Source organism: Lycium ferocissimum, chromosome 5, assembly GCF_029784015.1.
Source record: "Lycium ferocissimum isolate CSIRO_LF1 chromosome 5, AGI_CSIRO_Lferr_CH_V1, whole genome shotgun sequence".
Classification (NCBI taxonomy): Eukaryota; Viridiplantae; Streptophyta; class Magnoliopsida; order Solanales; family Solanaceae; genus Lycium; species Lycium ferocissimum.
In genome coordinates this window covers 22,532,129-22,558,599 of record NC_081346.1, presented here as the reverse complement: position 1 = coordinate 22,558,599, position 26,471 = coordinate 22,532,129, and the positions used below count along the sequence as shown (strand labels likewise).

At 34.7% G+C, this 26,471-nt stretch overlaps 3 protein-coding genes across 6 annotated transcripts; 2 read left to right on the top strand and 1 right to left on the bottom strand.

The window, feature by feature from the left end:
- Positions 1-2,989: 2,989 nt before the first annotated feature.
- On the bottom strand, positions 2,990-6,834 carry LOC132056515 (F-box/kelch-repeat protein At3g23880-like). Its single transcript, XM_059448750.1, has 2 exons — positions 5,512-6,834; positions 2,990-3,302 (listed from the first exon to the last, which is right to left on the bottom strand). Exon 1 carries the CDS (start codon positions 6,750-6,752, stop codon positions 5,559-5,561), a length of 1,194 nt encoding a protein of 397 aa, XP_059304733.1. The 5' UTR covers positions 6,753-6,834; the 3' UTR covers positions 2,990-3,302; positions 5,512-5,558.
- A 6,843-nt stretch (positions 6,835-13,677) lies between these two features.
- Positions 13,678-17,118, top strand: LOC132056514 (heat shock protein 82). Its single transcript, XM_059448748.1, has 3 exons — positions 13,678-14,089; positions 14,784-15,064; positions 15,372-17,118. The coding sequence occupies exons 1-3, from the start codon at positions 13,810-13,812 to the stop codon at positions 16,920-16,922; spliced, it is 2,112 nt and encodes a 703-aa protein (XP_059304731.1). The 5' UTR covers positions 13,678-13,809; the 3' UTR covers positions 16,923-17,118.
- Positions 17,119-18,167: 1,049 nt separating this feature from the next.
- LOC132056513 (uncharacterized) lies at positions 18,168-23,983 on the top strand. Of its 4 annotated transcripts, XM_059448744.1 has the most exons (9): positions 18,168-18,474; positions 18,556-18,828; positions 19,191-19,289; positions 19,401-19,499; positions 19,926-20,134; positions 20,527-20,615; positions 20,810-21,163; positions 21,489-22,766; positions 23,584-23,983. In XM_059448744.1, the coding sequence occupies exons 2-8, from the start codon at positions 18,758-18,760 to the stop codon at positions 22,758-22,760; spliced, it is 2,193 nt and encodes a 730-aa protein (XP_059304727.1). In that variant the 5' UTR covers positions 18,168-18,474; positions 18,556-18,757; the 3' UTR covers positions 22,761-22,766; positions 23,584-23,983. The 4 variants fall into 4 exon arrangements, with proteins under 4 accessions (XP_059304727.1, XP_059304728.1, XP_059304729.1 ...); XM_059448745.1 differs by having other exon boundaries at positions 18,172-18,828; positions 21,516-22,766; XM_059448747.1 differs by lacking the exons at positions 18,168-18,474; positions 18,556-18,828; positions 19,191-19,289; positions 19,401-19,499 and having other exon boundaries at positions 19,995-20,134; positions 20,527-20,679.
- Positions 23,984-26,471: the final 2,488 nt, after the last annotated feature.

Here is a 26,471-nt window from a genome sequence, read left to right as displayed (position 1 = left end):
AAAGTCCTCTTGCAGAACTGGATAGATATTTTTTAGTAAGATAATTTAACTTATATGGTTAGACTTTGAGCAAGAAACAACCAAATGAAATAGTTCATTAGCTTTACTAATAAATATAACAAATATCAATGTCATCTACGATACTTTCGATCGACTAATACTTGATGCACTTCATACTTGCAAAAATGACTTTCCTGCTCAATCTTGTACTAACATATTCAACTTGATTTTGAAAGGCCAACAAATCATGTACCACATACTAGAATTTGTGAGAGAAAATGCAAATAATAATAAAATTTTCATACTATTTTTCTCCTTGTTTTTCCATTATTACCCCATAACTCATGTTCCCCACATCAACATAGGAAGTTTAAGGGGTCCCATTTTGTGCCAAAACAAAGGTGAGATACCTTTGAAGGCATTTGAATTAAGAGTTTTTAGAGTCAAAATTACTGGAGCATCAAGATGCATACTCAAGAGAACAACCTGGAAGAGTGGTAAAATTCTAATATGAGTACGACATATTCAAATACTCAAAGGGACAAGCTCCAAAATTCCATCTTCAAGTTCCCATAGAATTTCAAAATCCAATTTCTAAAGAGCCAACCTAGTTTCAACATTGCTTATAAAAATCTTTGAACATCTACCAAAAAAAAAAAAAAAAAAAAAAAAGGAGAAGAAGAAGAAAGAAGAGAGAGAGAGAACTGAACTTTAGGAAAAACCTCTTTTAACGTTAAAATTTGTCCAATGAAAATTTTGATATTTTCAAACTTTAGAAAGGCCTCTGACACTAAGGAAAAATCATAAACTTTGTTTAAGGTGGATACTTGTGATGGTTCTCAAGTGACGACATTTGTTTCCACTTTTGAGGGAATTACTATGTCGTTTGTAAGAAATCTCAAAACGGATGGTAAAAACTTTAAGGAGTTGCAATTTTGTGAAGAGACAAAGACGCAGAGGAGAGAGAGGCATAATTAAAATAATTTTAAAAGTGACTTTTGGTCTTTTTTTTAATAGCACATAGATGAAAAAATTGGAGAAAAAATAAAATTTTGAGGAAAAAAAATAGCTAATCATAGAGAGGTTCACATCACCTAATCTATGTCCTACTTTATATAGATACTAGAGTGTTCTTTCAAGTGTGAGTTTCCTAAAAGAACTGAAGTATTTGCAAGAGATAGTTCATTCAAGTAGCAAGCCATAAATGAACTGTACAAAATCATATAAAGGGAAAAAAAAACGAAGAGAAAAAAACTTACAATCTTGCAGGTGATTCAATTCATCGATTCAATTCTATAGGTCCATGAAGAGAATTCATGCATCCTCATCCTCATCATCATCATCATCGTTGTCGTCATCATCACCACCACCATCCTCGTCGTCCTCTTCACTGTTGTTAGCTCTCTTCATTTAAACCGCAATAGGTTGAATTGGTTGGGAATGAAGTGGATCGGTAAAGTTCATTATATAGGAGGGCAAGGGCTAGGGTTTCTAAATACCCATGTACTATGATTTAGTTATAGATAGATCCCTTGTATTCTAGAATCAAACACTTACACTCCCTATATTATGAAAATTCTGCACTTACACACTCATGATGTTATCTCTTTTCTGAAAAATTTAAACCTTTTATATAATGAAAATCCGACACAAATGAAACTTCATCTAACTAAGTATTTTAAAGATAATTTTGAAGCAAAAGAGTAAATAAAAAGCTAAAATAAAAAAGATAAATCTCTATATAACAACTAACTTATAATTACATATTTAAAGTTCAAGATATAATAGTTGGTATATATTATTAAATAACTTATGTTCATTTTTCTATTTATGAGTTTCGAACGATAAATGTTTTTTTAATCAAAGGCATGAATAAAATAATTTTTTTTTTTTTTATCTTCATTTTAAAATCTTATAAAAGTAACTCCGAAAAAAACGTCTTATTTATAGTTTTACTTTGTCTTTTAATAATTATATTTTAATATATTTAGTTGCGGATATACATCGTAGAAGGTGTAAGCGTAGGGTTTTCATAGTACGGGGGTGTAAGAGTTGATTTTAAAATATAGAGAATCTCTCCGTAATTAAACCACAGTAATGGGGTTTTTTTAGTGTAGTTAACCCTTTTATCTATGAGAAAATGGATGAAATTGATCAATTTTGCCTGAAAAGAAATACTTTGAGTCTATTCAAACTTTCATGTATGAGAAACGTCTGTCTAAGTATGCGCATTTGACCAACAACGAAGATTTGAATAGATCCAAAGTATAATAAAGGATAAATTTGATCAATTTATGTGATATAGTTTGATTAGACATGAAATTTGAGAAAGAAAGAAAGACTTTTGAAACTTGTGATCTACAACAAGTCATAGAAATTTGTGTGGATGTAAATCATTTCATAGACGATAAAAGGGAAAGTTTTAAGTTAAATTATTTCTAAATATAATTGTGTATCACATAAATTGGAATAGAAGGAGTACTCTTTTCCGGATTAATTCTTAAGCCAATGCAACCTCAAAAATCGACAAAATCACCTTCAAATACCTAATCTACATCATCACACATCATCATCCGCATAGAACATACGGGATATTTCAAGTGCAGCTCCACTTCCACTGTCTACTGTAAACCCGCTCAACCTGCTATATTCCACAGCTTATCGTCTTACCGAAAGCTTCCATAACCAAAATAAAAAGGAAAGGAGATAGCAAATCTCGTTACCTTAAGCCTCTGTGAGCAGAGAAAATGCCCGTGGGTTAGCTAGTAATAATTATTAGACAATTTAACAGTGGATGCATAGCTGTTTTTAGATTGTTTTTCCTCTCTCGGGGTTATAAATTGTCCACTATTTTTGAAAGATTTCTTATATAATTAGATTAGATTTAATACATACTTTGATATAATTTAATAAATGAAGAGTAATTATTCCTATAGAAGATCTTCAACAAGAAGCATCAATATTTAAATTAAAGATGCTAACATAAAGCATTGTCATAAAACTGAAATAAAGTTTCATCCAGCTAAACATAAGTGATACATTGGGCCTAAATGGCATAGGTTCACACTGGAACCAAAAACCAGCTAGGAAAATGAGGTCTCTTCTAAACAATGTTTACACCACAAGAAGCACAGACGATGATATAACTTGTGTCTTCCCACTTTAAAGCAGTACTGAAGAGGCTATTTTTTTCTAACTAGTGGGATTGCCCTTTAATTGACCTTCATATCCACCACTCTACTTCCGCTGCTCCAATTCAGTTTCAACAATTTGTGTCTTTTCTCTGTTTCAATTTCGGCAACCTGCAGGAATAGCACTTACATGAAATCAAGCAAATTGGAGAATAGTAAGTTGTTACTCTGACACACTTCTTTTACCTTTTGTTTTCGATTTAAGTCAGTTATCTCTAGTAGATCAATCTCAATATGAAACTACATAAAACATATTATATTCAAGTGAATGAAAAGCTTGTTCACGTTTCGACTGGACAAACTTGACTTCAAGCTACAAATAAATGTGATATGCAATTAGCCCATGTAGGTATGTCTTGCTCAATGCACATGGAAATAACATTAGTACATCACAGTGAACACTATAAAATAGGAAAACCCCATGCTTCATCATTTTGATCCGTGTAGTCAGAAAGGGGTAATTTAGTTGTTCCGAAAATCTGTATTCACTTCTTGAAAGTTCGATAGTACATAAAACTTAAAATTTAACAAAGCAACTCACAAATAAAATGCAATTTAGACTTAGAAAGCACCACATGTAGGGCTATCCCGTGAATGGTCTATGTTTTAACATGTAGCAAACAGCATTTTCAATTAGAAGCTGCACGCCTTGTTTAAGGTAAAAGATGAGCTCCATTTCCCTACCACCCATATTTTTGACATGTCAACGATGCTTCCATTGAACTACTAAGCAATAAACACAAACCTATATACGTGGTTAACTATCTGATGTCAAAAATATGATGGTCTTAAAAAATCTTGATTTTCATGATTTCATTTCTTAGGACACTTTTATTTTCAAAATAAAATCCGGAAGAGTGTTTTCTTCAAATGATATATTTAATCTACTATAAATACCAAAGGAATAAAAGTTAAGTCACAAGCAATACTCATACTAAGCTACGTTCAACATAAAATGCTGCCAAAAGATGGGTAAGTAGTTGATTTAGAGCTAGAGATTACATAGAACCACGACCCTCTCTAGCTCCTTAAGTCTAACTCACAAGGATTTTCAAACACAAATCTTTTGGCTTCTTTACCTTGTCTTTTTTTTTTCTTTTTGGAGATGGTAAGTAGCTTCTTCTTCCCTTTTCTCCTTCATACTGTTCTAGTAATGCAAAATAAGTTTCCTTGGCCGGCAATTCTCCCTGGCTTCCTCAGTTTAATGTCTCACAAAGGACGCAAATTAACAAATTGAAACGCAATAAAAGTCTTTGCATGTCTATCAGACTTTTGATGTTGTTTTTTACAAGGATTAGCTATATTTCCTTGTTATCGCTTGACTACATAGACTAAAGTCAAATTTTCAAAGTATCATGACAGATAGTTGATGCATACGAGTAGGAGTTACACTTGAAATGCTTTAAACAGGGGTTTTTATCTCTCACTTGGAGCCTAATTATTTTAACTTTAATATTGTGGAATACAGAACATGTAAAAAAGTTTCATAAAAGAAGAGTCATTAAGATATTCTAAACACGATATAAGAATTTCCTATTTTCGGAAGAACTGTAATTAAATAACAAAGATGACAAAAGTTTGTGTCTTATTTACTTTTAAACCAGACAAGGCCTTCTGTTCATCTCCATTTTTTTTTTTCCTACACCCCCCTGTCCATGGTACGCCCACCGCCCTCTCATGATCACAACAGCTAAACTCGCTTCCTAAATTGCTCTATCCTTGCAACGTACCATCACTTAGCTCAACGTTACTGCCTAAGTGGAAGATATTCAACCTTTGATTGGCCACATAAGCAGAACAATGAGAAAATAGACCTAAAGAGAAATACATAGCTAGCCAGGAAAACACCAGTATTAGTGCAGGAGAGAAGTACCAAAACTAGATACTACATCAGATCTTAACCGTTGTTCCGTAATTCCTGTGTTTCCTTCTTTACCCCTATCAGCTTTTCACCTAATGAAGATTATTGGAGAAGCCTCCTGGAATGAAACCCTGATTATTGGTGCATTCACCTGCCATGATTTCCATGTCCCAGGTGCTCTTTGTTCTTACTCTGTTTAGAGGCATAACATCCCCCTTAAAAATACTGGTCAAGAAGAGAAACAAAGTTGACGGCAATTTAGTTTGTCAATGAAGACACCCAGCACCTCAACCGAATAACTGTTCTTGCAAAAAAATTGTTGTCTCATGAAGCAAAAAGGAAAAAAGACTAACAAAATCTCCAGGCAGATAGGGTTCAAATATGCAGTGACTTGTGCTATATTTGACAATAGATACAAAATTTAATAGCACTTGATCGAAACGTATAGAGAACTCTTACTAATTGTCTTCGTCTGAAAAAGCCATCGTTGTTGATGCATCTTTAGTTCATTCTGTAAAAATGGGCCAAACTAGGCTTTCAATGTACGTGTTCTTCCAATAAAAGGAATCACAATTCGTAACTTTTGGGTATCTGATCGAGTCATCCTTTGGATTGTAAATTATGAAAGTTGATCCAACCTCAAGTAAAATTTCACCTTCACTTGACATGCAAAAGGGTGCATAGAGCAGACTCCCCACAATATCATTAGGATACTTGATGATACACATCTTTGTCCAAGATTCTTTGATCCCATACTCCTTCATAACCCACACATCGGTTTGAGTTCTCTGATAACTACAAAACACAGAAAGATCACTTCCCAACACTCCCAGGCACATTTCAAGATCAAAATCTCCTTCTCCATAGCAGGGTTTATCCACCTTTCCCAATTTCCCATCAGCCAAATCAATAGATTGGATATCCCAACCATTATAAGAATCAAACTTCTCAGAAGTAGTACCAGCCCAATGAAGCTTCCCATTCACAAACATACCCCACCTAATGAATTTCCACCCAGTATTGAAATCATGGATACTTCTCCAAGAATCACTATTTACACTATATATTTTGACTTCAACTTCAACTTGATGTGAAATATCATAACTCGAAGCTCCGGAAACAGCCACTACCTTGTAATCATCATGAACCTCATCATATCCAAAACCATGCATGATAGAGTAACCAAAATTCAATTTAGGAATAAAATCAGGCAATTTCTTGATCTTCCTAATTGATGGATTCCAGAGAAACAGGTCTTGTTGCTCAATAGTAAAACAAATCAACCCATTGACAGAACCCACAACCTCAAAAGATTTTTGGGGGTCTTTCATAGGATAATCCAAGTCAAATGCCTTAGTAACAGAGTCATAAAGTAAAGTACTAAGGGAACAGTCCATAAGATCATAAATAAGGGAACGTTTATAGACTGGTTGAACCAATGACAAGATAAGTCTATGGTGGGTACAGGCCTTATTATTAGCACATATACTGAGATGGGTCTTGATAAATTTAGGACTAGAGATTAGAGAAAGCCAAGATTTTGAAACACACCTGAATTTCAAAAGGGATTTCACAGGTAGGTTTAAAAGTATTTCGGTGATGAGTTCTGCTGGCAGAACAGGTATTTTTAAGCTTGATTTTTGTATTGAAGTGTAAGAATGGTTAGTAGGTTTGTTCCGCTTTGGGTCCTCGGATTCCATTTCGCCTGCACAAATTGAGCTCTCGTAGAAGAGCACCAGGTTTTGACGTTTTTCCGCACAAGTACCGAAAGAAGGCTACTTACCCCCTGTTTGGATGGTGGTTTCCCGTGGTTCATTGCTTTTCTATCAAACCATGTTTGTTTCCATTATTTTTAAAATTATGTGGTATAATATTATAAATCCGTGGTAGCTATTCCATGGTTGTATAACTATAAAAAGTCTTAATTTTTGTAATCGCTTGGTTGATGATTTTTAGTAGTTCACGTATTTCATTTCTCCATTATCCCTCCACTATCCACCTTACCCCACCCCCGCCACTTACCCACCCCACCCTACCCCCACCCCAACTACCACACTCCTCTACCACCCACGCCCACCACCCCAACCACCACCCATTACCCCTCACCACCCACCCCTCCACCACCCCCACCCACTACCTACTTATTTTTTAAAGTTCCTATTTTATTCTTTATTTGAGTTTTATTAATATATATAAATTAATTTCTAATTAAGAGTTAAGGATATTTTAGTAAACTTACAAGTTATTATACGATGCACTATACAAAATAAACCAAACAATACAAATGTTATTAAACCACAACAAACGTCTGATCTATCAAACATTGTGTTCATTAATACGATGCAGATGATAACACCATGTGTATTATACCATACTGTAGATTAATGAACCACGGGAAACAACCATCCAAACAGAGGGTTACACTCTTTCCCCTCTTTCATCTGAAAGTGTACCGTACTTGAGATATTTGATATTTTAATACAAGTAATACAGAGTATTGGCATATTTTTAACCCAAAACATGTTAGCATGTTCTAGGCCTAAAATAATTGACATTATATAGCCAATCAACTAAAGATGTGGCTTAATAATAGGGATGTGGAGTAAAATTAGGAATCTCATTAATTATTTCTCTTAATCCATGTTGAATATCACTAAAACTAGGGATTCCATTTCTCATTTATTCACTTACTAGAAATCCCTAAAATTATGGATACAATTATCACCATATCTTCTATCATTTTCGTATAATTAAAACTGTATTTGTTAAGTAGGTCTATAAAGGCAAAAGCATGATCTCCTTCAAATTCTCATATCTCTTAGTAAACATATTTTTCATATGTATAACTATAATAATCCCAGTGAAATACAAAAAAAATTAAAAAAATAATAAATTCAAACCACATATTTAGTATGTATACCAGTGCAAAATTATACAGATACTAATGCAAACAAATGTATATCATTTATGTATACATTAGGTGTATACGGTGTATACAACACATTGAACAAACCAGGAAGTGTATACAATTAACAATATATGTATACAAAAACCAAGTTGAAAAATATAAAAACATGTGTATACATCTCAATCAATATATGTATACTTTAGGTACAATTCGTTCAACAAACCAGCAAGTGTATACAATATATGTATACAAATAACAATAGATGTATACAAAAACCAAATTGAAAATAAAAAAACATGTGTATACATTAAGTTGTATACATCTTAATCAACAAACCAACAAGTGAATACAATAGATGTATCCAAAATAAAGTTGCAATTAAAACCCAAATGATATTTTCAAATATCTACATATATATAGTTAAGGGAGAGAGATTTGAGAATAATAGTATAATTTATTATTCAAAAACCAAAATACATATACCCAATTAAAAATTCAATTATTTTCTTAAAAACAACAAATCCAACTACAAATAACCCTCTAATGAAGAATTTAAAGAATAATAATCATTCTAGAGTTCTAATGGAGAGAATTTTGGGGAAGAAGTTAGAGAAATATAGGAAAGAGAACAAGTATACGCATACAAAATTAACCTTCTAGAAGAGAGAATGTACAAAATTTTTATTTTTACTCAGCACTTTATGGGTCATATATGTCAATTTTTTAAACCCAAAACTTGAAAATGGGTCAACTTGTGCCACATTCTTAAAACTTGGTTAATATATGCCAATTTCATGTACCAAAATGTACACAGTGCCACATAAATTTTGCAAGTGACCCACTTCACATATTTATTTATTTAAGAAAAACAAAATTGAAAATTACACGCTCTATGTTTGTTTTAAAAAAATATTTACGCCACGTAGTTTATACTTTGTGTATAAACACCCGATTAGTTTATATTTATGTATAAACAACTTTTATACACTTTATACAAGGTTGATACATTATGTATACACTTTATACAAGGTTGATACATTATGTATAATGTTGTATAATATTGTATATTGGGCTGGTGGCATAAATATTTTCAAAAGCTGTATATTTTTTAAAATATTCAAAAAAAAAACTGTTGTGCCGTTTGGTTATAGGAATTAAGGGTTATCCCAGTTACAAACTTAATTTTATTCTAATTAAGATTAGGAAAAATCTATATCAAAATTTTAGAATTATTATTTATTATTATATATCCATATAATAGGTGGGATAATAATCCCTAAATTTGAACCAACAAAGTGTATGGGGGACCGGTGACTCTAAAAACTCACACCATCACATTTACATCCAATCAATTCGTGCGAGGCATGTCTCTTCATTAGTTGGTTAAGTTATGCAGTACGTGTATTCTTACTCTAATTTTTTAACTATTAAGCTAGAATTGTTTGAGTTGATGTAATCACAACCGTACATAGTGCAAGTAAGTATTTACCATTATAACTCCAATGAGACGTCTGATCGAGACATGCCTTCTTTTGGCGATGAAGTGTTCAACAAAACTATCAAACAAACAATTAGGATAAAAAATACATGGAGAGAGATCTTTTTGTAATGGAGAAGAAAAGATGAGGAATTAGGCATTGAAGGTTGTTGAGGTAATCGCCTATTATTAGATTACTTTCTCAATTTTGCGCCAGGCATGTGATTGTACCTCATAAACGACGACGTTCATCAAACTTCATAATTTATAACCAATTAAATATGACACGGTTAGCGGCAAAAGAATCAAATCATACTTTCTATTAAGCCACTTTTTTTAAATTTTTTTTTTTTAATCTCGATTCAAATAAATTATCTTTCAATTTAAATTTAAATTCAAGTGATTTAATCTTTCTATTCAAATTCAAGTTTTTTCAATATTTTTTTCCAAATTAAACAAGATATTCTTTCCACCTTAAAATAGAACTACACATATAATACAAAGATTATATTCGTATCGGGATAAATTTAAAAAAATAAAGTTAGTGTAAATTTTTCCTCTTTATTTTTAATTATTTGTTCTTATATATGTAGTTTGTAATTTTTGGCATTTCCATCTCCATACCATTGAGGTCTTTTTATTTCTCATGCAAAAAGGTATAGAATTTTCACTCGTATAATACTTTATTTTATGAAATTATATTATTACTCTTATTTTTTATTTTGAAATATTATCTTGTTAGTCTTATATGAAATATAATTTATTCTTAATTTATTTCATGTTATGATACAGATATTTCAACTTGCCATGTTTGTTACACCTCGGAATTTCGAGTTGTTGCGCGATAAACAAACTAACGCAAGTTAAGGTGTATATGGTGTCCCTACAAGTAAGAAGGGATACTTAATGATTCTAATTAAGATTCCAAAAACATTTGACGAGAGAGAAGAAAGCTTGTTGGAGAAAGTTAAGGTAGAGAGTGTCTTACCCTGTACAAATGTACCCGGCGGTATTCACAATTTACGAGATTATAAGTTGAACGAATCGAATCGACGAAATACGGGCGAATCGGAAAAATTGCAGACACCGATCCTTTGTCACGGACCGTCGATGTGCACCGTCCCTGTGTTTCTGCAATCAGAGATTTGCAGGCGTAAGTCGATGGAGCAAGTCGACGGACCGTCGACCCGCTCGTCGAACCGCTTCACTAGAACTTTCCAGTTCCAGTTATAAATAAATGACCCCTGCCGTTATTTTTCAGATTTCACTCTCCCCACAAGTCTTGAAAGCTCTAGAATATTTCATACACTTCTCTAGCATAAATTCAAGGTAAATCAAAGATTAAATACCAAAAATTAGTAGAATCAAGTGCAAGGATGCTCTCTAGGGTTTGTGGAAACCAAGAATCTCTTTGGTGTTGAAGTGGGGTTTTTCTCCAAGTGAAGTATTTTCATCCAAAGTCCATTCCTACATCATCAAAGTGAGTTTCATGTTCATTTCATGTTATTAAGAGTATTGAGGGGTTGAAGGACTTGGGTTAGAGAAGAAAGTAGAATATGAGTTCAAATATGGAAAAAATGATATTTTGAGTAGTAAGTTAATGTGAATTATGATTCTTAAGTATGAGAAGAGTATAATGTTGTTATAAATGATGCTAATGACGTTGAGGAAGTATTATGTGAAGAATAAATATGATGTTGTACTATAGTTATGGTTATGGATGATTTTGAAGGTGGATTTGAGAAGTAAACAATGTTTAACTTGAAGAATCCATTGATTATGATATTATGGGTGTTCTTATTGATGTTTGGGAGTTGTCTTATTTTATCCAGGAAGTTGTCGAAACAAAGGAAATGTCGCCCAATTTTCATTAGTTCTTAGTTGCTTTAGCTTAAGCTTAAGTATGTTTCCGGTTGTCTAATCTTAGTACAAATTCTCTTGAATGTAGAATTGTGGGCTTAGAAGGAAAGCGTTTAGTCGATAAAGTTGAAGAGACGTAAAGGTATGTAAGGCTAACCCTTCTTTCTAAGGCATGACTTCCATCACATAATAGTTTCTATCTTTCCATGACTTTCTTACATTCTGAAAATTATGAGTCCCTGATTATTAAGAGCTCTCATGAGATAAAGATAAGAAATGAGTTATGATAATGATGATTATAGCCATCGAGATTCTAAGCTTATGAAAGCACGCTATTATGAGATTAATGACCTTGATGCATGATTTCCTTGATTGTTATTCATTATTGATAGTCTCACCTTATAATGCTATTTCCTCCAAGGCGAGAGATGATGACTATGATGGTTCCATAAGATAATCGAAGGTTACCGACCTTACGTTACTCCAATAGAGTTACAGCTTTTACTTGAGCTCTTATGCATGCTTCATGTTGAGTGTATAATGATGATTACACCGTGCCTAAATGGCCGGGCAGCACCGCTAAAGCGGGCCGCTTATTACACCGTGTCTATAGGGCATGGGCAGACACCACTAGTGGGCGGCGCGAAATGATTACCCCGTACGCGGGTTAATGATGTTATTGATTCAGACAGTTTATGTATGTATGTGTGATATGTTTTAAAGGTAAAAGTGAGCATGCATGATTCCACCTCAAGAGGCAAGCAGTTCCAGTTATCTTTTCTTCTTATGCTTTCTATTTTTCCTTATTATGTTATCATATATGCCTTACATATTCAGTACATTGTTCGTACTGACGTCCTTTCTTTTATGGACGATGTGTTCATGCCCACAGGTAGACCGGGAGACGGTGCAGACGCTTAGGAGTCTACTCAGCGGATTTGCAGGAGCACTCCACTACTTCGGAGTTGCCATTACTTGGTATATTCTTTTGTATATATATTGGGGCATGACGGGGTCCTGTCCCACCCTCATGATTTCAGTACTTCAGTTAGAGGCTCGTAGATACTTATATGTGGATTGTAGATGTTATGAGACTTTTTCAGTATATATGTTGGACATCATTTTGTAGCATCGTGGGCTTATGCATATATACATGTTTTGGGAGATTCGGAAATTGGTTTATGACAAGTTCTATGTTGATAATGATATATATCCCGGTTGAGTATGATAGACAGCATGATGAGTGGTGCTCGGTAGCCAGCTCCGGGTATCCGTCAGGGCCCACTAGTTGGGTCGTGACAATGTTAATTTCTACCAATACATTAAAATAAAGCTCTAAAAAATAAAGCTCTAAAGTAACTCAAATTCAATTTTATTTTTATTTTTAAAACTTATCTACAGATTTTAAAAGTTCATCTTTTAATTCTAATTCATTTAGATTGCGTGATAGTTTGTTGCTTTGTCGCTTTTTAATTGAGTCATATTTGATTGGATATAAAATATGAACTTGATTAAATGAGTTTGATGAGTTAAATATGTCTAGTAATAAAATTAAAAAAATTGGGCTTTAGTGTCGTGGCATGCTAATTAGGATAGAAGGAGGCCTTTGAGGTGTTTAAGTACTTTTTGAGGAAAATAGTGATACTTGAATGACTTTATTGTCCTAAATAAAATAAAAATGACTTTTGTAAGAAATTTTTTAAATTTGAGTGACCATACGAGGAATAAACCCAGAGTTGAGAACATTCCAGATGCTTAGGTGGACAAAATCTCGTTATGCATATACCCATTGGCCATTTCCACGTCACCGAGAGAAAGAAATAAAACAGAAAATTTAAGAGAACAAAAAAGAGAAAAATAAGAGGGATGATAGCATTTTTAATCCTCTGTCATCGATAATTATTTTTAATAATAATTGCAATATTTAATTTTTAATTATTTAAAATATGTATTTTTAGTTCCTTTATGCAAAAAGTATATTATATTTAAAATATTTTAGAATATATTATCGTCAATTATGAAGTAATAACACAAATTTATGATTCATATGTGTAATTAAGTAGTAAACTGATTAATACTTATAATATTTTTGTAAATATTCAATACAAAAAAAATCAAAACTGCATATTTTAATTAATTAAAATTTAGGTATGATTAAATAGTATTATCAGAATTAAAATTTATTAGAGGAAAAAAAAAAAAAAAAAAAAGCGGAGTTGGATTTTTTTTTTTTTTTAATCGGATGTACCAGAAGGGACGAGTAGGAGTAAAAAATAACTGTCTAGAGGGACGTAGAAGACTCCAGAAGCAGAGACTTCACCTCTTTTCTCAAGGCAACTTCTTTTAGATAATAGAACAACCTAGAATCCTTCTACATTCATATATATATATATATAAAACCAACCCCCCCTCCTCCTCCTTAAATCAGATCAAAAGCATTCTTAGAACAACAAAGTCATTCTTCATTGCGATTGCGTCCTTTGAGTTTCAGTTCACACATTAGCTATTCTCAATGGCGGATGTTCAAATGGCTGAAGCAGAGACCTTTGCTTTCCAGGCTGAGATTAACCAGTTGTTGAGTTTGATCATTAATACTTTTTATAGCAACAAGGAGATTTTTCTGAGGGAACTTATTAGCAATTCTTCTGATGCTTTGGATAAGATTCGATTTGAGAGCTTGACGGATAAGAGCAAGCTTGATGCTCAACCTGAACTCTTCATTCGTATTGTCCCTGATAAGGCCAATAAGACGTTATCTATTATTGATAGCGGTATCGGCATGACCAAAGCAGGTAATCACATTTGTTCTACTTCTTTTCTGTTATTTGCTTATCTGCGTTATACTATCTCTCTGTTTATTTTACGAGAACTTTATTAGAGCTGTTTTTTGGTTTACTGCTTTTGCAATGGCACTTATGTCTGCATGCGTTGTTCGTTAAACAAATATTATTTATATGAAATAAATAATACATGGACGAATTTTATGTGTTGGATTTAGTCATTGATAATTATATATCTAAGCGCTCCATTTGGTCCCTGCGATTCTCTGGGATTAGCTTCCAACTGTGAATAAAATGCTTTCAATTTATACTCCGTTTGTTATTTTCCTGAAAATTTAATTTCACACTTTAATATATAACGGATGGTGAATATTTTAGGAGGATTGTTTTGAACTTTTCTGTTGGATTTAATTATTGATAATGTATATATTTGGTCCCTTCGATATTTTTTTCCTCTGTGATCAGCTTCCAACTGTGAATAAAATATTTTCAATTAATACTCCAGTTTCCTGACGATCCTGCTAGGAAATTTAATTTCACACTAAAATGTATACAATACAACTATGAACCGGTAGATACCAATGGTGAAATACATTTTAGGAGGGTTTTTTTTTTTTTTTTTTTTTTAAAATGTTTTTTGATTTAGGTTCTTCAGATTTAGTTGGTAGAATGGTACTGATGCTTTCTGTTTTGTGGCTCCGAGTAGATTTGGTCAACAATTTGGGTACGATTGCAAGGTCCGGTACCAAGGAGTTTATGGAAGCATTGCAGGCTGGTGCTGATGTGAGCATGATTGGTCAATTTGGTGTTGGTTTCTATTCTGCTTACCTTGTAGCTGAGAAGGTTATTGTGACCACCAAGCACAATGATGATGAGCAGTATGTCTGGGAATCACAAGCTGGTGGTTCATTCACTGTTACAAGGGATGTCAATGGAGAGCAATTGGGCAGAGGCACTAAAATTACTCTCTTCCTGAAGGAGGACCAGGTATGCTGCAGTATTTCCTGCATCAATGGTTGTACATACGTCCTCTGCCTCAATATACGTCTCAGTTTATGGATTTTTAGAGTTAAAACAAGAAAATCTTTGGCTGCAATTTATTTTAAATATTTGAAATGGTTAATTATTGTGACTTATACTATTTTTTATTTTTTTATTTTTATGTATAACAAGTTTTTAAATTGTTAAATTATTGACTTTCAATATCCGAACTCTATCATTGGGACAGAGAGAGTAACTCCATTAGGCCTAATTGAGAGATGATTGTAACTAATTTTGATTTTATAATGTGCAGCTAGAGTACTTGGAGGAAAGGAGAATTAAGGACCTTGTAAAGAAGCACTCCGAATTCATTAGCTACCCTATTTACCTCTGGACTGAGAAGACTACTGAGAAAGAAATCAGTGATGATGAAGATGATGAGCCCAAGAAAGATGAGGAGGGTGCTGTTGAGGAGGTCGATGAAGATAAAGACAAGGAGAAAGGCAAGAAAAAGAAGATTAAGGAGGTTTCTCACGAGTGGCAGCTCATTAACAAGCAGAAACCTATTTGGTTGCGCAAACCTGAAGAGATTACAAAGGAGGAGTATGCCTCTTTTTACAAGAGTTTGACCAATGACTGGGAGGATCACCTTGCTGTCAAACACTTCTCTGTTGAGGGGCAGCTTGAATTCAAGGCAATCCTCTTTGTGCCCAAGAGGGCTCCATTCGATCTTTTTGACACTCGGAAAAAGATGAACAACATCAAGCTTTATGTCAGGAGGGTGTTCATTATGGATAACTGTGAGGAACTTATCCCTGAGTACCTTGGATTTGTGAAGGGTGTTGTGGACTCTGATGATTTGCCTTTGAACATCTCTCGTGAGACGCTGCAACAGAACAAAATTCTCAAGGTGATTAGGAAGAACCTGGTGAAGAAATGTATTGAGATGTTCAATGAGATTGCGGAGAATAAAGAGGACTATAACAAGTTTTATGAGGCTTTCTCAAAGAACTTGAAGTTGGGTATTCATGAAGACAGCCAGAACAGAGCCAAGTTAGCTGATCTTCTTCGTTATCACTCCACCAAAAGCGGTGATGAGATGACCAGCTTGAAGGATTACGTCACTAGGATGAAGGAGGGCCAGAAAGACATCTATTATATCACTGGAGAAAGCAAGAAGGCAGTAGAAAACTCCCCGTTCTTGGAGCGTCTCAAGAAGAAAGGATATGAAGTGCTCTACATGGTTGATGCCATTGATGAATATGCTGTCGGGCAGCTGAAGGAATATGATGGTAAAAAACTAGTATCTGCTACCAAGGAGGGACTGAAGCTTGATGATGAAACTGAAGAAGAGAAGAAGAAAAAGGAGGAGAAGAAGAAGTCCTTTGAGAATCTCTGCAAGATAATCAAAGACATCCTTGGTGACAGGGTTGAAAAGGTGGTTGTCTCTGACAGGATTGTTGATTCTCCATGTTGCTTGGTGACTGGCGAGTATGGTTGGACAGCCAACATGGAAAGGATCATGAAGGCTCAGGCTCTGAGGGATAGCAGCATGAGTTCTTACATGTCCAGCAAGAAGACAATGGAAATTAATCCTGACAATGGAATCATGGAGGAACTGAGGAAGAGAGCTGAGGCAGACAAAAATGACAAATCAGTGAAGGATCTTGTATTGTTGCTCTTTGAGACAGCTCTACTGACATCTGGTTTTAGTCTTGATGACCCCAATACCTTCGCCGCAAGAATTCACAGGATGTTGAAGTTGGGCCTTAGCATAGAAGAAGAAGAAGAAGCTGGTGAAGATGCAGACATGCCTGCACTGGAGGAAACTGGTGAGGAAAGCAAGATGGAAGAAGTGGACTAAGCTGATGAAATCAGTTAAAGACTTGCAATAGATGTGTGAAGATACATTGTGAACTTTTCTCTATTTTCTCGTAGTGTATGTAGTAATACCTTTTTGGCTAGTGGTTCGGATGGGTCAGTTTTGAGTCTGTTGTGTCAACAACTGTGTTTTGTGTCTGGTCCTAGTATCAATAGAGTTTGTTCATCCGTTTTCTGAATGTCATATGTGCATTTATATCACATCGATATTACCCTTTTATTCGGTTAATTCTCTTTTCCAGGATATACAATCAAACCGGTTAATCTTCAAATAAACAAGAAAGTTCTGAGTAGGGCCAATTAATTCTAGTGGATAAGTAGAGTACCAACGGGAATATAACTCCGGTGGTATTCCCGTTGGTACATCCGACTGAGTATGGTATATTTCTAAGCTGATTGTGTCTTTCTAAACTGGTTAACTGTCCTAGAGTCGCAGAAGTAACATCCTTGTAGGATTAATTAATGGATAATTGATTCCCCGAAGGACCCCGGAATACAAATTAAAGGCATCTAAACATATAAAATCCAAACTAGGAGGAATACAAGTACGGCTGTAAGGGAAATACACAATATACAATATAAGTATATGACGCATACAGAGCTGGCTATTTGACGGCCCAAGGATTTGATATATTGCTTGTAGTCCGCATCAATGTCCAAGAAATATGCATAACAATCTTTAGAATTTTAGTGGAGTAAATGCTAACGATAAACTTTTGAAAGAGATGAATGTATGGATAGGTCTACTTAATAAAGAAAGAAAATAAAAGAACTATGTACACTAAAATTATTTAGATTTGGGCATATATTCATGGTGTTACATAGCTCAAAGGGAATTCATTTTGTCATTTTACACAAAAATCATTGATACAAAAAATTGGCCACTAATTCTCTTATAACTCATACCAAAAAGAAAGAAAAGTTCGATTTCCTTAAAAGAGAGAGAGAGAAGTATATTGACATTATGATATAGGTATATATCTGACAAGAGATCATTTTCTCGGGTCTCCTCTTTTTGTCTTCTCTTATTTGTTTCTTTTCTCTTTTTATTTTGAAGTGTTAATGTTGGCAACAATAATTGCCATGACCTGTAACCTTGCTTCTATTTTGGAAAAAACTTTTCCCCAGTACTTTGGGTCTGTTTTCCAGACTTTTAAAGAAAGTTTTTCATTAAAAGTCTGTTCGATCATTAAAAAGAGTTCTGAGAGGGTTCTCTGAAAGTTTCCAGCAAATAGCAAAAATTTCTAAACGCATTTGCTTATTTTCCAAGATAAAATAATACATTATTCAAAATGAGTCTAAAGACTGTTTTAACCCCACCTAAGCTCAGTGGGCAAGTGGAAAAACGCAGTACCTCTAGTTAGGCTGTTACTATAAAGACAAATACCTCTCACCTCTACTACTCTCAGTCGGTCACTGCTTTTTTTCCTTGCTCTGCAATCTTCTTTCCACTTTTAGTATAAAAAAGTTCACGTTTTCTAGCTATTTGTAAAGCTCTCGAATCTTCTTCATCACGGGCAAAACTATGTGAATATGTAATCATCTCTACAAATTTCCGTGAAGTTTCGCTCGTTTTTTTCAAATCAAGTCTTCTAAAATCTCCTTGTTCTGTACAGGTACATTCTGGTAGAAATGTGTAATTCACTCCGTAGCTAGGGTTTTATACATCACATTGACGAGGAAAAAGCTTATTATCTTTTCCAAGTGTCATTTTGACTCGCTCATTGTTTTCATAATCTGTACGTACGTAGTGGAAAGTTATTCGCAGAAACTATACGAACTTGTACGGACTGTGTAAATTTGTGCTGTAACTTCAGAATGAGTGTGGAAATTGAAGAATGGAGCTCAGAAGAGCTGTTGGAATCGGAGGCCACTACAGAGATCTTAAAGTGACATTTTTTGAATTATTGTGTTTATAAGTATCAATTTATGTGATATTTTTCGCTTTTCGAGAGTCAGTTAATTAAAATTTTGAAGTTAAATTGAATTAGATTAACTCAAAATATATTATAAGATAAAAATTTATATATTTGAAAGCTACATAAAATGTAGTATAAGTTGCAACTTTTCTCATATCAATTTAGTGACAAAATACGTCTGGTCAAATTTCATGCGGTTTAAATCTCGAGAAGCGAAAATTATCACATAAATTGGAACAGAGGGAGTATATCAGAAGTTAGCTAAATGTACGAGCACTTTAGTCAACTAGTGGTGATTAACACAAATTTCTGTTTTTATTTTTGTGCTGCAGAGAGTCGAGGCTTACGTACAGAAAAGCATTCATGTTATCATTGTCTAACCTGCAAACTTGTAAGGATTTACCAAAGGATTTTGATTCATCAATTTTACGGTAAGTGCCAAGTCGCAAATTTATAGTATATCGGAAGTTAGCTAATGTACGAGCACTTAAATCAATTAGCAACGATTAACATAAATTTCTGTTTTGATTCTTGTGCTGCAGAGATTTGAGGATCACGTACAGTAAAACATTCATGTTATCATTGTCTAACCTGCAAATTTGTAAAGATCTGCCCGAGGATTTTGATTCATCAGTTTTACTGTGAGTGAAAAGTTGCAACTTTAGTTGCTTGATTCAGTCTCTGTTAAAGTTGCATTGTTTATTGCTTTACGTTTCATCACGCTTTAGCTGCGAGGAGAAGCGTCGAACTGCCAATTATTTATGTTAAAAGAAGAAATTTTGCCTGAATTTAATTTTTTCTCGCGACTTAAATTTAAGATGTATACTTCCATGTATAGATTAGGATTTTGATATCGTAAACTATTTTGAGCTTTCTTACATTCATTAGCTGATAACAACTTCACTACTTACCATACCCAACAGAAGAAAATGAAACGAAAACAGAAATATAGTATTCAAAACCTAGGTTGACTGGTTGATGCATGACACTGATAGGTTTATTAATTTGTTAGTATATTTGTTTCTTGTGTCGAGTCCTTTGCATCTTATAATTTCTTTTTGAAACAGCGAACTTGATGGTGTATCTGATTGTAAGCTGGGAATGCAACAGACATCTGCAATCCTACCCTCATATGCTTCAAACAATTGTTATATTGGCTCGTCACCTGCTCTTAGATGTGATTTGGTTTCCGATTCTCGAGGATCTTGTGGAAGATGGGAAAAACAATTTTCACTTTTGAACACAGGGAGCACTTCACAGGGAAGCTGTGATTCTGGTATTTGACAATAGTTGTTACAATGCATCGAATTTCAATAGTTGTTACAATGCATCGAATTAGTTCTTTTACTTTATGATCAATTACATCCAATCCCTGATGTCACATTTTTACTTGGTGAACCATGTAAGGAACAGGGCAAAATGTAAAATCTTTGTCCACAGTGCGCTTGAACTGTATCATCAAGCTAGTTTCATAAAACAGTCAGGCTTTGCTGTACAGGAAACACTTGGAATAGCATTAAGGTTCTGCTGGATTGGTTGCACTTGGCTAAATCAATGCTTCCATAGCACACATTATTTTTCTACATGTTTTGGATGTTGCATACATTTCAAATGCCCAGATAAGAAAGTAGTGCTCATAGCCCTGCTCTAATAATATGTGTCATGCAGATTCCAAGGCGCAGAATGATTGCTCTGGGATTTTCGGATCATTTCTTAGTAAGAGCAAGAATCCTTATCGTCCACCACAGTATTACAAGGTCTGGTTATTATGCACTCAAAATTGGTCGTGATTATCGCTCCTGTAAACACTACAATGTTCTAGTACGTCTCTTGAGCAAAACGATAACTCACATATAATGCTTATAATGTGGCCTACATGAACTTGATCTTTTTTGCACGTGTTCTGTGAAGAGCATTTAGCTTTTGAAAATTAAGACTTGTTATTATGCAGGTTGGCAATTCGGATTCATATCCTAGCCATTCATCTAAAGGAACGAAGTCTCTGTCTTGTACTACTCAAGAGGATGCACAATTAAACAATGATACTCTTCAAGATGATGTAGTTGGGGATAAAGGTTCTGATGTTGTGACTATTCACTGGAGCAAGCAGATTCCGTACTTATCTGAAGCCCAAACATCTGTCAACAAGTCTGTGGATGAGGAGAAGTCAAAGTGCAAAGCACCTGGTTCTATTAATGCTGCCATTACTACTCAGCAAGAACAACTTGATTCTGAAGCTAAAACACAAACTGCGAATATTAATCCGGAAGATGCTGAAAAAAGACAACTTGGAAATATACTAGAGGTAAGTTCTGGACAAGCTTAGATGTTGATTACTAAGAGATACTTAAGTCCCAATATTCGTTTTGTTATCCCCTTTGCCCTCTTTTTCTTAGTAAGGTGTAAATTATCAGTTTTTGTCTTGTAAATGGTGTCTGGGATTTTTCCTAGATTTAAAAGTTTATTTTCCTTGCAAGTATCACATTCCATTGTTTTCTGTGATGGTTAGATGACACTTGGTTAAGTCAACAAGGGAGGGATAGGAAGGTTGAGAAAACAAACGAAATACATTTTTATCCAGTCAGATATCACAGTATATCTAGCTCATAACTGCAATGATAATGGTGTAGTTTTGTCCTTTTTCATCTACTTTGCAGAAGGAAGTATCACCGCAACATACTGACTTTCCTGGCATTGAAACAAGATGTTTGAGGGGACCGTGCCCTGATAGAATTGAGAGTGGTAGTCATACAGTCAACATTTTAGCAGAGGAAAGTCATGAAAATCTTAAACTTAATCTGGAGTCCAATGAAGATTCTGAAACTGAAATCAGCAATGAGTTGCTCTCAGATGAAGTAGTCTTCCCTTTGCAGGGAAATTTGTATGAGAAGATTTCTAAAGCCGACAAGTTACAGTCCAATGAATTCTTCCTAGCATCAGTTCTCGGCAATTGTGGAGCTTTTGGGACAGATGGTGAAGGCATCAGGGATTCTATCTTTGATTGTGAGCTTGAGTTGGATGAGATCGAGGAGAGTACATCTGCTTTTGGTGATTTTTGGACTGAAATATGGGCAATTATTCATTTGGAGAAAGAACTTAAGTACGGTTACTCAGCTGATACAGTTAACATAACTGAATCTGAAGTCCCACTACATTTACCGGATGAAGATGAATTGATTTTAGTCAATTATCAGGAAGGCCCAAAAGAGCCCAAGAACCCTCCTGCAGACACTTCCACTGATTTAGATTTTCTGGAAGATGAAATCAATTTGCCTGATGAGGACAGTTTGATTTCTATTGACAATCTATTATCCCTCACAAAGCATTGCTCAGAGGTAGCTTTTGCAGGTAGAACTGATAGATTGATACCTAACTTCACTGCTGACAACACTGGACACCGAAAAGTTGCTCATTTTTATGAGAAATCTTTTCCACCTGGTTGGAAAGCTCTACCATCTCCCAATTTTTCAAGCTCTGCAACTCACCAGAAATCATTTCCTCAACAGATCTTTTCTCAGACCCCGTGTTTCCGTGTAAATCCAGAAATTCCAACTTTCCATCCATTGGATCTTTATTTTACTGGCAATGATTTCCAGAACTTCAGAGAAGAACTTGTCCATCATTACCCTGCGGTATATTGGTACCCTTGGTCTAACATTCATCATGAGTCTTCCATGAAAACCGCACCTTCCAAAGAAAGGAAATACGAAGATCTTGAACAGTATACAATTTCACATCAGCCAGATAATTTTCATCTTCAGCAAATGGAACTGCTAAGTGTGTCACCGACAGATCCTATTGAGCAAGTCGTTTACGATGTTGTACAACAATGGGATGCTATGCAACTATTTCCTGAGAGTTATCAACAATTACACCACCCAGGATTTAGTTTCCCAATATGAAGTGAGGTACCTTTTCCGGCTCTGTTCTCTTACCTCTATTCTACACAAAGCCCTGTCTTTGGAGAAAGGCAGGAACTTTTTTTCATTTGGTTCACTCTACTTAGTCGTTTGGTACTACATGCAAATGTCTTTCTCTTTATCTGGATTATTTAAAACTTGTCATTCTCCAGCAAATGGTAATTGATCCCACCACCCAATGAGCAGGAACAATAGTTTGAATAATTACTCACTTTATCTTCATCATTGCACAGTTTCCATCAATTTTAGGTTAGAAGATAAGTTTCCTGCTCCAATTATTTCCTACTCTCAGTTGCTTGAGAGTCCAGTTCTTTCAAAATTTCAAGGCTACGATAACGTAACGATCTTGACAGTAACTTCAGCCTTCAGGTTTTGCCTTCCACGCGTTTCAACTAATATATCTCCTCTGTTTCACCGGTTAATTAGTATCTTCTGTATGGTGTATGTATGTAGCTACATATCTGGTGTCTAATTACATGATAGTGTTGCTTCTAGTGCAGGACAAATTTAACAGTCTATGATTTCTTCTCACAGTCATTGCTTTAGCAAATGTTATGAGGAAGATGAAACATTAATGTTAGCAGCATGTAAAGCATAAGACCTTCTTCTCAATAGTTTTCGACTTTAGTGCCTTTATTTTAGTTACATGAGGATACAGATGTTCAAAATAGCTTCAGCCTCAAATCAGACCGCTATAAGTAATTGCCAATCTTTCACTTGCATGCCTAATACTCTTTTTTTTGTCTATTTCGATCTGCTAGATTCATCTGGAGACAAAGATTTCAAGGTCCTTATCATATTGCAGATTATCCAGATGCTGCTGATGTGCAACTAGAAGTAAAAAAGAAAACTTAATTGCAATCCAACTTCCACTGTCTCCAGCAAAGAATGCGCCGTAGGAATTTATACAACAATTGCACAAATCTCATTCCCTGCTGAAGTTTGTAAATACAGACCCATTTGGTTTAGACCGGAAAGCAAGTTGCTGGCACTTGTTTTAGTTGGGAAAGTAACTGACTGTAGGATAACACAATATTCATCAAGGTTTAATAAATCAAACTTCAGCTTTAATCCCTGGATATCAGTATTAAGATCGATACCAGTATACGTAAACATACTATAATTAACAGTTTCTGCAACTATCATGTTCTTTGTCTTCTTAATCTTAATTATTCTTAACTAATTTATGGTTAGGTTATCCGATATTCTTTAGATTGTAATCTGAGTAATAAAATAACCTCAAGAAGGGAAAAGAATGTCGACAATTCCTTTCTTTCTTCTGTAAGGCATTAACTGATTATGGCAAATTAAGAGATACCAGGTATCTAAACAAGTCAGTAGAAATGACAAAAAAGTGACTTCTTATCTTTTCTAATTTGCAGGCTTAAAGAAAGATATGCTGATTAACTTTAACATCCTGTTCCAGGGATCAGAAGGCCCATATCCTAAATTAGTGACCTCCATTGACTTTGGAGGGATGCTAAGCCTAAGGTCCCACCAAGTGATCGGACCTGCGTCCTTGTGACCACTATCTTTTTTTGTATTTTTCTAAAAGAAAGCTTCAACGATGTGAAATCGTTGGCATCTTCCTCCTTGTGCATATCAACTGACATATTAGCTACTTATTTATTCATGTTCTAAATATACCAGTAAAATTATTTTTTTGTAAATCCAAACACAACGTAAAATAATTCAGCTGAAAGGGATAACTGCTCAACGAAGGTTCAAACCAGGCGGAATTGACAAATTTGAAAGGATCAAGTCACTTTCATAGCCTTTGAGCGTAAGAATGACGCTCTTGACAGCAAAAATACAAAGAAAGTCGAAACTTACAGTTACAAGACATGGTTCAAAGATGCCCTTTTACTATTACGACATAACAGCTCGTTCATAAGAAGAAGAAAACCCCTTTTTTGCATGACGGCTTAACTGTCTAAAAAGTTATATCAGATGAGTCGGTAGAACTTTCGTGTATGTGCACACTGATACATCCAATAACAGCTCTGCAAACCCCAGAGTTGAGCATTTCAACTTCCAGCGTTTCTTGAGCACTACACCAGCGGAAACAGAGAGATGTGGGAGACATGAAGAACAATCTTACCTCATTGAGACATTAACATTGGCATAAAAAATTTGCAGGTATTGCAGAAGCTGGAGCTAAGTGTACTCAGTGGCAGGCCCAGGATTTGTGCAAGGGGGTTAAAAAAAAAAAAAAAAAAAAAAAAAACTAAAGTCCATAATAATAACTCACTGTAAAAGTAATACTAGGCATAACGTAATGGGTTTCAACCTCCGCTCTTTATTTTGGTTCATAACAAAATCTCAAAATGGTTTTGCCTACAATTCTTTTTCTAGGCCATGCTTTAAAATATGAAAATCATAAATCAAGATTTAACAAATATACTTACTTTGTAAAATTTAATAATCTATCAAAGTTTATAAGAAAAAGAATATTTTACTTAACAAACATCAAGTGATCTATACCAAAATGCTAAACCTACTATTTTTTTAAACTAAACGAATTAAAAGCTCTGAAATTTTTATTTTGACGAACAACAAAAGAGAATTATAAACTAGACTATACTATTAATAATCTTATATAAGAATTTTGGACTATGAAATAAGGTAAATTAAAACAAAAAAATTTTAAAAAGAAAGAAATCGTATCTGTCGACCATGGAAAGGGGCAATAGAATCTTTTAAAATATCAAAACATTTCAAAATAAAAACTGTGAAATTTTGAGATAAAAGAATATTTGCAGAGTCACAGAGTATGAACATATTCAGATGGGCTTTTGATAGCAGGCACGGCCCAAGCTTGGAAAGAGTGAAAAAGCCACAAATAGGAATTTAGGAGCTCAAAAATATGAAAAATGCATGCGCAAAAGTGTTGAAGTCAAGTTTCAAGCTTTTGACCTTTCGGTCAAAGTGAACCCACATTAACCGTTACGCCGCGCCTCGGCTTTTGCCATGTGGGTTCAATCCTCGTTAATGTACTGCAGTTGGTTCTTCGAAAACTAATTTCTATAAATAAATAGTACAAAATTTTTTGACCAAGTGGGTTCAATTGATCCCACTTGCACCAAGGTAGGTCTGCCCCTGAGTGTACTTGAATTTACATCACTCAGCTTTAGATCTTCATTTCCCGCATCACAATTCTCATCTCTGTTTGTTTTTTTACAGTATGTACATATATGTATGTACAAACTGCACAGGTAAAAGATCTAAGCATATACAATAGCACTCGCTATTAAGCTAAACCCATGGCTGCTAGTGATATTACATCCTTGATTGCCTACCTTATGTCCTGTTGTTCAATCAAATTTCATACAGTTATATAACTCCAGTCAGACAATAAAAGATGGAAACTGTCTGCAAAGACCATTATATGCCTTACCAAATCAGACTGCACTTTCAAGCTGGTTGCCATTGATGGATTTGTTTGCACCATTATCCCTCTCCAAAATACCTTTCCAACGATATATGAAGGTGCTCAAAAGAGCTCTGTGCTAGAAGTTGTGCCCATTTTATTGAACATCGTCAGTGTAGTGGAAAATTAGGCGTGCACGTCTTGAGGCGCGGCGCTCCAGGCCAAGTTTCTAGAAAACTCAAAATTTTGACACCATCGAAAAGTAGACCGTGTGCGGCACGGGCCGCGACACCCCACGCGCCGCGCCAGGCCATTTTATGCCT

What these genes read in the sequence shown, in the direction of transcription:
- LOC132056515 (XM_059448750.1), bottom strand. Translation starts at nt 6,752, where the DNA reads ATGGAATCCGAGGACCCAAAGCGGAACAAACCTACTAACCATTCTTAC.
- LOC132056513 (XM_059448744.1), top strand. Translation starts at nt 18,758, where the DNA reads ATGAGTGTGGAAATTGAAGAATGGAGCTCAGAAGAGCTGTTGGAATCG. An exon ending in GCCACTACAGAGATCTTAAA is followed by an intron (nt 18,829 to 19,190) that starts GTGACATTTTTT and finishes TTTGTGCTGCAG; the next exon opens with AGAGTCGAGGCTTACGTACA. An exon ending in TTTGATTCATCAGTTTTACT is followed by an intron (nt 19,500 to 19,925) that starts GTGAGTGAAAAG and finishes TTTTTGAAACAG; the next exon opens with CGAACTTGATGGTGTATCTG.
- LOC132056514 (XM_059448748.1), top strand. Translation starts at nt 13,810, where the DNA reads ATGGCGGATGTTCAAATGGCTGAAGCAGAGACCTTTGCTTTCCAGGCT. An exon ending in TATCGGCATGACCAAAGCAG is followed by an intron (nt 14,090 to 14,783) that starts GTAATCACATTT and finishes GGCTCCGAGTAG; the next exon opens with ATTTGGTCAACAATTTGGGT. An exon ending in TCTTCCTGAAGGAGGACCAG is followed by an intron (nt 15,065 to 15,371) that starts GTATGCTGCAGT and finishes TATAATGTGCAG; the next exon opens with CTAGAGTACTTGGAGGAAAG.